Consider the following 11,270-nt stretch of genomic DNA (forward strand, 5'->3'; position numbering starts at 1 on the left):
ATAAAAAAGAGATGATTTGTAGAATTTATAGTATCAGATTAGACGCTATCTGCATTTTACACTACTTTAAAAATCTGCATTGCATTGTATTCATTTTTCCTCATGTAATGTGATGTCATCTTCTTCTGTATTGGCTAAGCATAAACTTAATAATTTATTTGCCATCGTATAACTTAAGATAAAATTTTCAGTACACAGACGTCCATTGACAACTCATCGATTCTTGAAAAGTTCATTTCCAGTTTATATGACAGTAACATTACTGCCACATTATTAAATGAAGATGAAATGCATTTTAATTTCCCCGCATTAGATTCCCGCCCTGTTAGCATCTCCGATCCGAGATCAAGGGATTCATTGAACAATGTGACAATGATCATACTGCGACATAGACATGAAGATGAACTCCATTAAAGATAAATAACATTATTCTTCTCAAAATGCTGATTGACCAGATGCCTAGCAGTCGAATGACTGGTCGGCCATATCCTAAAAATCACCAAGTAATTTGGCATCAAATGATTTGTCATCGAAGTGCACATAAAAATAAAGGGAATGCAACTGACGTACAAAATGGAGTTGTAATTAACAAATGAAAATAAAAGAGAAATCTGAGAAAAAAGGAGAGTCTTGTTTTATGATTGATCGTTGCCAGAATTGAAGCTCATTTTAGAATGTTCAATTGTTCATTGTTTATTGTTAACCGGCTCTTGACTTTTAAATATTTCTCATAAGCTTTGATTATTACAATGATCTTTGTTACGCTGAACGACATCTTACTAAGAAAATAAATTATAATTCTGGTAGTTGAATTTTTAGTTTATGAAATCGGATTGCCAGTGCCTCGCATGTTACATTGAATTGGAAATTCCAACCAATAATTCTTTGCTACCTAATTGGAACCCGATTGACATATTCATTGAAAAGTTTGCAGTCTAAAGTTCAACAGTCCTTTATTATGTTGTACATACAGTCTCTTCTTAGTGATTCATAATCCTTTTAGTACTTGTCCAGTTTAATTCTATTTGTAGACCTAAAAAAGTAAATAGAATTAATGGAAAACCTCTTCATGGACGCAATAATAGAGTGAATTCGTCGGAAAGTATTTCATCACGAGCTACCAAAGCATGCTAAGTCAATTGTCAATCTCCGCCCAAAGCTAACTTGTACAATCATGCGTCAGATCAAAGAAGACATACCGCACGAAAAGGCTATTCGACGACTATTATATCATCTGATCGGAGAATCAACTTCCTGAGAGTAAGATTAGATAGTTTCATTCAGTCGAGATGACTCAAGCGTGTGTCAGCAAACAACTCTCAGCTAAACTGATTACAGATAGGTAGTGCGGACTACCCTACTTTTCTGTAATCACCTCACTCACTCTAAGGTGAGTGAAGTGGCCTACTTCTATCTCACAAGGTGCCACCGAGGCTGACGAGAGTGCATTGTATTGTGTGGAGGAAGGCAAGATAAATTTAGTAAAATTTACTGGCCTTACTCAGTTGGAGTTATTTATGGAACTCAATAGACACCTTGTAATCCAAGCTTTAATGGTCCATGATAATCACAATTCAACTCTGTCTCCAATTAGGATTTGGCAATAATCAATTGGAGTTATTTATGGAACTCTAGTATCCTTAGTAATCCAAGCTTTAATGGTCCATGATTAGTCTTATTCAACTCTTCTCCAATTAGATAGTCACTTCACAAAAAGCCTAATATTACTCTTGAATTACAAACAATATTAGAAGTAAAATGACTTGGCATAACTTCATTCACAAATTCAAGAATGCTATTTATAACTTACCCATAAAAACACAGATCAGCCTGACCACCACCTTTGATTTCATCAAGTAGTGGTTGATTCTTTTACAGAGTCGGTCTTTGTTACCACGTGCGGGCAGGACCAGCAACCACAATACGAAAGAGTATGCTTGTCTTTACATTGTTTGAAGGTTGGCCTACGTTTCAGAGCCCAACAATGGGATACTGGCAAATCATTCTCAATAGAGAAAAACAAGAATGGGCAAGGCAGCTGGAAAATCTACTCGGAGACACAAGTATGGGAAAGGAGGACAAAAGTTTTACGGGACCTTAATCACATTTTCTATATGTTCCTGGAAACTGCAGCTCAATATAGACACACTTGAGCAGTGGATCTTCATCAACTATTTCACGTAACTCAACTACTTTCAGGCTTATAATTGTTAACTCTCTCATCTAATCCAAAAGTTTAAGCTCTAGAGAACTACGTTAACTCATTTAATCGATCTTCAACACCACACTCACATACTAATCAAAAGTTAAACACGTGCACAAAGTTTTAGCCTAAATCTTCTAATACTATGTTACAATTTCATCTAAAAGCTTAAACTGTCAAAAAGGGCGACTACATAATGGAAAATAACATTACACGTGCTGTACTCATGTCCAAAAAACACTCTATTCCCTATTTGATTCTGGTTTGACATCAAGAAACCTGAAGTTCATTCAAGGATTGAAAGACATGCACAAAATATTTAAGTAAATATCACGTTGGAGTACACAAGATTATTGTACAATCATTAAATTGATGAGGAAACTTTTATCATTATGAAAAAATATGAGACAGAAAATGAATATAACAATATGCAAGTGTAACAATCTCTGCAAGAAATATTTAAATTAGAATAGCAAACAGAATTCATAAAGCATTGATGCAGATGCACTAGTGTGAACTCCAACGAAATGTATACTAATCTGAGAGTAAATGATAAATATTTATAACATCAACACACACACACACACACACACATACACACACATGGAAAAAAAAACCCATAAAAATGCAAAATGGAGAAACAATAACCATCATAAAGAGCCACAACCATCATCATTAAGTGACCTCCGTCTCCAATACGATAAATGAAAATGGATGAAAAGAAATATCCCAAAATTCATACATTAAATCAAATGAAATAAATCATTCATAATCCAAATCTTTACGGCCAGAAAAAAATTGCTAGCCTCTGACGCAAACTGAAGAATTGAACGACGGTTCTCGAGAACCACAAAAATCTAGTTTAAAAGATGTATCGCTGAATGCAGAGAGATCCTCTGCCGATGACTGCAGAATATGTACATGAGAATCAGATCAGACTAGGTGAAAATCAAGTTAAGGTACCAATGTCATAACTCTATCTTATTGTCACAAACTTGTTGGTGCCATGTTTAGCCCAGTAAGTCTTCAGATCAATTGGGTTAGTGAAATTATAATCTTCTGAAGCAAGTTTCTCCAAAACCTTCTTGAAAGCACCCTGGCTCATTTTTCGTCCAGCAATTCTTGCTCCACGTCTTTTGTTACTCATTGGCAATGGATACATAGATATAGTTGTGGTGCAACAAGCTGACTGCCAACCACCACACCCCCATCGATAACACTGTTGTGGAGCACCAGTACAAGAGCACACAGGAATTGGAATACCAGATATATCCATATCAATTCCATTTATTACAAAATCTATATTCTTCTTTATTGTTTTTGCACGGTTAACAGAGGAATTACCATTTTCCTTTGGCACAGATACAACTTTTCTGGACTTCTTTGATTTTGAAGGCTTTAAAACTGCAGCAGCTGACCTCTTTTTGGCAGGGACAACTTCAGTTTCAATACTTGGCTCTTCAACCGTCACCTTGGTATCATCAGTTGTATCAGGTTGGTTTAAAATCTGCATAGAACTATGACTTCCAGATGGTTCTGCAAGAACCGGATTGTAAGGGTTCCCAGGAAACATATGCAAGAATTTATCTCTGTGATTTATCCAACTATCTCTGACATAGTCCATTTGTGTGACTGGTGGTTCAGTAACCACACAATCCCGGGGACGGAAGGCCCCATTGGCAGCAACCATAACAGGATTACTGCATCCAGAGAGGAAGGATTTAGTGTCTCGCTCTGTTACAGACGGCATCAGCTGAAGACCAAGATGCCCTCTAAGCGGAGGTGGCTCATAATAACCCCAATTCCTCATGCTTAATGCGTCGTCGTCCATAAAAAACTGTAGATCCAAAAAAACAAAAACAAAAAATACAGAACAAGCATAGAAAACATTCATTAAATCTTCGACCTAATTCCAGATAAAAATATAAGCATTTCAATCAGCATGAGTAAGCTACCAAAGCAACGAAACAATGGAGCATGAACAATCAGCCAAAGAATAGAATTCAAGTAGATCAAAGCACCAAGAGACCCAAATTCTGAAAAACTGATCAAACAACTAGAGTAAAGCAACCAAGAACCCACAATTTCAAGCGAATCTCCAGAACGACTCAGATAATTCACATAGCAAATCGGATAATAATCCTCAAAACTGACAAGCCTGAGATTATAACCACCGACAAAACATCCACAAACTGAAACATCAATGTGATTTAAAACAATAAGAAAATTTACAAGAGGGTGATTTAACGCAAGTTCAAGATGATAATCCAACAAATCAAAGGATAATCAAACAGATCCACAACAATCACGAAAAACCAGTGAAAATAATCAAAATAAATACTTTTTATCTCAAAATACTCAGAAATGAAGATTCCAATGTAAAAATTCAATCTTCACCAGTTCTAATATAGATCTGAACCAAAATGATGAAAATAAAACAGATCCGCAGGCATCATAACTGAAGCATTAAATCACAAAATAAATCAATGCAAAAAAATAAATAAATAAATAAATACACTAAAGGGAATATAAATACTAGAATACTGGAAGAAAGAGAGAGGAGAAAGAGAAGCACATATAAAATATTGTACGTCTATGAGAGAGAACTTACTCCTGGGGGTAAACAGGCCTTTTAGGGTTTTTTCCCCTTCTGATGAGATAGGAGAGAGAATGTGTGTGAGGAGGAGAGAGGAAAACCGAGGGGACGGGGAGACGCTTAAAATTTAAAAGTGAGTTTCCATAGGGAGAAAAAAATATATAAATAATAAAAAATTACGACATTCTGTGAAGAGAAGAGAGGAAAACCAAGGGGACAGAGAGTAGCTCACATTGAGTTTCCATAGGGAAATTTTTTTTAAAAAAAATTAAAAATTACGGCATTCAAATGGAATGGACATTTTTCTAATAGTCTATTTTAGAATGTTATATAGTTATTTATTCTCTCTTTTTATCACAATCTTTGCAGGTCATGTTGTCAATTCGGTCAAGTTTATACTCGAATATCATGCTATATTACATTCTCTTATACTTATCTATTGAAGTATGTAGATCAATCAATATAAACCGTGATCCAATTATATGTCTTGTACCCTTAAGTAAGAAGAGGCTCCAAAGGTCGAGGTTAATAGGTTTTGTAGGCCTTGAGTAACCCTAAGCTTTCTCGACCATGCAAATGCTACCAGCCTCAAGGCCCACTAATAAGGATGGATGCAAATCTCACAACAAATAATGCAAATTTCTTGTTAGGTTTCATTATAAGTAATTGAAATTATAATATGATAGAAATAAGTGATGAATAAGTCGTACTATGAAATGTGTAATTAAAATTAAAATTCGACTTCGTCCTTTGGATTATAAGGAGAAGCTCTAAAATATTGGGATAAATGATGGAAGAAAAGTTCTGTGTCATTAAGTTCGAATATACTTGTAAACCTCAAATCGTAGTTCTTGCCTCTTGACATCCAAAAATAAAGATATCTGAGTTTGGAGGGTTATTTGCAATCCACGATCAAATCAAGGAATTTGATTCGAGCAGAGAAGTTATATTACACAAATTGTATTGTAATCCTGTTTCGCGCGTATTCGTCGCTAACAATTAAAAGGGATCAGACGATTGTGTAAGGGACAAATCTCTAGAAACAAAGTCCCAAAAAGGGATGTTCTTTATTTGCGATAACTTTACAATTGGAAATTAAAAACAGAATGCCTCCAAGGGGCGCAAGCACACGAGTTACTGAAAGAAGTGTTTAAATTTAAGCTAAGAAATTTAAAATTACATGTTCTCTGTTCGAGAGTTTTTGATTCGGGGTCCTTTACTCTATGTCTTTTCTTCCTTTTATACTCATTGGATGATCTCTTTGTGATCAACCGCCTAAAAACTGCTTGATCGTTCTATAACTGCCCACTTTCTTCATAATGGCCGACTTGTCATGGAACTGCCTTTTTTAACTGCAGCCATTACTCTTTGTCGTTCAACCGTCTTCAATTAAATTCCTTGAATTGTGGAACGTGATAGGGCTGCTTAATAACTGCTTTGATAACTGCGCTTCTTGATAACCACAACACTTCATGTTTGTTAAGACCTTGGGCGATTCGAAGGTTTGGGAGAGAATAGAGCAGCAGCTCTGGGCGACTGCATGGCACTCCATTCGCTCAGATCCTGGGCGACTTGCAAGCTTGGGCGATGGTGTTACCGTGTTCATGGGTCTCCCTATTTGGGCCTTTATCCTAAATTGTCTGATTGGGTTTCGTTCTTTGGGCTATCTGATTTGGGGATCCTCCAATTGGGCTTCATTCTTTGGGCCGTTCGATTTGGGCTGAATTTTTATGTGTCAACAATTACCCCCCAATATGGCAGAATTAATACCGATTATTAAATTTTGCCATATTCACTTTGTGTTTTCAGCAACATTCGAAATTTCCAAGAATTTCAATCATTGTTTTCTTCTATAGCTTGAAAAGGTGCGACGTTTTGCAAACCCTTATAACCCCCCAAATACGCCATTTCACTGCACAATTAAATCACGCCTCACTTTTTCGCGTTTCTCTCCCACAATTTACTGTTCATCTCTTTGCTTCCCTGCTACGTAACTCTGAAAAACTTCGTTTCGTCCCTAATGGCTACCTCACAATCTCAATCTGGCGACTCCTTTAATTTTGATGACTTTCAGAAACTCCTTAATCGTCCATATATAACTCCGAACTTTCTCGCACCCGCCAACGTCGAACTCGATGAGTTCTACCTAGGTCCTTTCTTCAACAATGCAGAGGCAGTCAAACAAGCGGCGGTGGGCCAGCTGTTTCCTTGTACTCAAGGCCCTCCATTTCTAAACTCTCTATCGCTGGGGCCACTTCGCGAAAGAGGTATTCGCACTTGGCCCAAATCTGACATAGTTTTTCGTAGGTGGCATGCTCGCCTTGTGGACCACGGTCCTACTAAGGTACTTTTTGATAATGCTAGGATTTCTGATTTGTTAGAAATCTCTCTTCATCCCCCTACTTTTGATTCAGCACTTTTTTCGATCACTTTGAGTTTTTGGTCTTCTGAGTATAATATCTTTGTTTTTCCTCTTAGCCCCATGTCTATTACTTTAAGGGATGTTGGAGCCCTAGTGAATCTGCCACCTTTGGGCGATATCATTTTTCCTGGTATCTTGATTTCAAGTGGCGCCCCAAAGTTTGGTAAAAACCTCACCGAGTCTTATTCAAGCCTGCAAACCCTTCATAACCATTTGAGCGCTGAGCCTTCCCATGCTGAGCGAGTGGCCTTTCTTCTGGTTTGGCTTTGTAAATATGTTTTGTGTGTGCCAAGCATAAAGCCCTCCCTGAGTTATTTACCCATAGCGCACGAATTGGCGCGTGGCATGCCTTTGAATTTATGTTCTTTCTTTTTGACTGCCCTCTATAGAGGCATGGCTTCTCTTCAAACTCAATTGAAGAATGGTGCATCTCCCACTGGCAGTGGACCTCTTTGTTTACTCAAATGTGGTTGAGATCTTATTTTCCATTGCTTGGTGCTCCATCAATCTCTCGTCCTTCTGCTAGCTGTTATAGGCTAGCCATTGAGCCCCTGGCTCCTGTAAATATGTCTAGAAGGGACATTTTTTCATTCTTTTATTCTTTGGATTCAATCCCTTCCTTCTTTCCTTTTCCTCCCTTTTTGACTCCAAACTATGTGCATCATCCCTCCACTATAGACAGCGCGAGCACCTCTCTACTCATTTGGATCCAGTTTTTAATCGGGAGGGAGTTATTTCATGATATTTTGATTGGGACCAATGCCAAGGCAGGGGTAGAAATATATGCTCCCCAATTTTTTGCTCGCCAACTTGGTTTCGGCCAAACCTGGTCTGTTCCTCCTTGCTATTCAAGGAACTTAATAGACTGTTTCCATATTATTAATAAGGCGGAGGCAGAGATTATAAATGCTCGCAATCTTCTTTTGACGAGCCATTTTTCATTAGCCCCTTTCAATTCTAGCCACGCCATCCATCCTCTTTTTGAACAGCTCTGGCCGTCAGTGAAGCACAGATTGTTTGCGACTGATGTCAATCGTGCCTTTCATTCACTGGACTAGCCGAGCATTTCTTCCCCTCCTCCTGTTTTAGTCACCCCTTTGTCCATCCGAAGTCCTTCTCCTCCTCGTCGCGCTAAGCAGTCTGCTCGTCCATCTTCTTTTCTCCCTGTCAAGCCTACTGCAGCCAAAAGTGCCCCGACCCGCAAACGGCCAGCCTCAGCATCTCTCATTCTGGAGGATGATGTTGATGATGATGATGATACCCCTCTTATCATCAGGAGAAAGGTAATAAAATTGGTTTACTTACAAGCATACTTTTCCATACTTGAAACTTTTCTATGTGTTGATGGTTTATTTGGACTTCTCAGAAAAGTTCAGCCTCTCTTTTGAAAGCTTTGGTATCGGTAGCTCCTGCTCCATCATCCTCCGCTGAGGCTGCTTCATCCAAACCGGCTGATGAAGGGATTACGCTTAAAGAGACATCTTTAGTCCTAGAATCCTCATCACAATCAATGGATGAGTCACCTTCTTCCCAGAGCGTCAACCCCCCAAACATTGAAGCAGAAGGTAATTCAATTTTTTGATGTTTTACCTTTGCTTGTGCTATTGGTTTCTGATTCGTTGCTTTTGGATTCTGCAAATGCTCCTATGAGTCTGCCCGTTGTGGCAACATCTTCTCGCTCAGACAAGGGAAAGTTCTCACGAATGGTGGAGCCACAGGTGGCAGACTTGGCTGAGGATATGCCATCTTCTAAGATTATTGATGAGGTAATCTTTGCTTCACTTTTATTTCCATCTTGTTCGTTGTAGTGAGAATCTTCAATATTGGCAATTTTCTTTACAGGATGCTGATAGGATTGTACGTTCTATCCAAGACTTGTTCGCTTCCTGGAGGCAAGTCAAGACATCTCACCCTGCTCCAGCTGGTCGTCCTGCTACTTTTTCAGAAGAAGATATGAAGTTCCTCAAGCAGTCGATATTTGAGTACGTGTCCTTCATGGATATGGACATTGGTAAGGCTAGTGCTGCCAGACATAAGGATAAGCTTGAGCAGTTGAATGCGAAGTTGGAGCAAGCACTGACACTTCTGTCGCTCAATCTTTCTGCTGATTTTAAAGCGACGTTGAAAGTTATCCATTCCGAGGTCCTCACCTTGCTGGCCAAGAATGTTGAACTGAAGGCCAAAAGTACTCAATATCTTCGCGTCGTATCTGAAAAAGAGTCTTTGCGTCAGGAGATCAACAAACCTGAGGACGAGTTGAAAGAAATCTCTTCTGAAGTCATGATTGAAAACTCTTTGATGGCTAGTTTGGCTGCTCAGATGAAGGAACTTCAAGCCAAAATGGACGACTGCAAGGCGAGAATGGCTGCTAAAAAGCGTAACGCCTCCCAGGGAATTGAGCGAACTAAGTCTTTGGTCGAGCAGTACAAGAAGTTGGAAGTTGATGATGATGTCATGGCCGAATTGAACATCACTTCCTCTCCACAGAACGAGGACTGGGAGAAACTTAGGGAAAGAATTCGTTCGGTATGGGGCGAATTGTAATTAAGACATATAATGCCTTAACTTTTTTCTTTTTGTAATTTCGCATTTGACTTTCCCTTTGTAACCTTGTTCATCATTAATGAACATCTATGTTAACTTCTTGTGCATTTATTTGACATTTGTCTTTTAATCGCCAATCCTTCAAGCATTTAACTGCTTTGTGCTAAAAATCTTGCACATTTTCTCTTGATATTTTCACCTCTTTTCCCAAGACTTTGGGCTACTTAATTCCATTTACTAGACAGAATGTGGCTGTTCATATTCTGTCTCTTCATCTCCACCCCCCTATAAATGCACATATGCTTCGCACTTTCCATCTTCCATCTTCATTTTCATTCTCTTCTTCGAAACCAATTTACTGTCATTGTTTGGCATTCTGGCAATTAATCCAAAACCTTCATCTTCTGAAAAAAAATGGATTGTTTGGTCCGCCCATTTTACTACTTGTCTTGATGTCACCTTTGGTATGGGAGATATATGAAATATTTTTTGGCCAGTAGCAAAGTTTTTTCCATCGAAGTTCTTCCCATCGTCTCTTTGTTCTTTACAAGGGGTTCAATGATGGAAGGCAATTTTTGGGATGCTTGCGGGCCACCTTGCTTGTTGAGAGTGCTTCTCAGCCTCTTTGCTCGCCATTGTAGTGATGCATTTAGGAAGGCGGTGCGAGGCCAGTCCACCCTCTTACTCGGCGATCGACCGGGAGATTAGCTTACTTTTAATTGTAGCTTGTAAAGCATCTATTAATTATAACTTGCAACTTTGTAATGAACGTTTGATAATAAAGGAATTTATTTGAACGTATTTCGCTCTAACCCTTTTATCCTTAATCGTCCAACATGTTTTGATTACACTTTAATCTGTTCACTTTCCCATAAAGAAGGAACATATTTTTTTAAATATTTGCCGTTGATGAATCTCACGTGCTTCGTGCCATTTAAATCTTCCAAATGATATGCTCCATTGGCCAACACACTGTTTACTTTGTATGGTCCTTCCCAATTGGGCGACCACTTCTCGTATTTTGGATCCTTGCTATCCAAAGAGAGTATCGTCTTCCAAACTAATTCGCCCAGGCTGAACGACTTGGCTATGACTTTTTTATTATAAAACTTAGCAATTCTCTGTTTTTGAACTTGCAATCTATCTAAGACGTCTAACTTTAATTCGTCCAACCCCAATAAATTTTGAACTAGTGATTCGGTATACTCATCATCATTTAACTTATATTGCAAGCACACTCTAATCGATTGCACGTTGATTTCCATAGGCAAAACAGCCTCCTGTCCATAAGTAAGTTGGAAAGGAGTAATTTTGGTACTTGACCGAGGTGATGTTCTATAAGCCCATAAGACCTTATTCAGACATTCATGCCAATTTCTGGCATTTTCATCTATCATCTTTCTGATTATATTTTTTAGAATCTTATTAGAAGATTCTGCTTGTCCGTTGGATTGAGCGTAATATGGTGTGGAGTTCACTAATTTAACCCCAAACTCGCTCAAAAA

General features: G+C 38.4%; 1 protein-coding gene across 2 annotated transcripts; it reads right to left on the reverse strand.

Annotated features, from left to right (window-relative positions):
• Window positions 1-2,853: 2,853 nt before the first annotated feature.
• LOC111399134 (protein BASIC PENTACYSTEINE2-like) lies at window positions 2,854-4,954 on the reverse strand. 2 transcript variants are annotated; one of them, XM_023026374.1, is made up of 2 exons: window positions 4,815-4,954; window positions 2,854-4,040 (listed from the first exon to the last, which is right to left on the reverse strand). In XM_023026374.1, exon 2 carries the CDS (start codon window positions 4,032-4,034, stop codon window positions 3,180-3,182), a length of 855 nt encoding a protein of 284 aa, XP_022882142.1. In that variant the 5' UTR covers window positions 4,035-4,040; window positions 4,815-4,954; the 3' UTR covers window positions 2,854-3,179. The 2 variants fall into 2 exon arrangements, with proteins under 2 accessions (XP_022882142.1, XP_022882141.1); XM_023026373.1 differs by having other exon boundaries at window positions 2,854-4,938.
• Between the last annotated feature and the right edge of the window lie 6,316 nt (window positions 4,955-11,270).

Source organism: Olea europaea, chromosome 8, assembly GCF_002742605.1.
Source record: "Olea europaea var. sylvestris chromosome 8, O_europaea_v1, whole genome shotgun sequence".
In the NCBI taxonomy this organism is placed as follows: Eukaryota; Viridiplantae; Streptophyta; class Magnoliopsida; order Lamiales; family Oleaceae; genus Olea; species Olea europaea.

Bases quoted from the DNA above. Each gene is read 5' to 3' on its own strand.
- LOC111399134 (XM_023026373.1), bottom strand. From the start codon at position 4,097: ATGAATGTTTTCTATGCTTGTTCTGTATTTTTTGTTTTTGTTTTTTTG.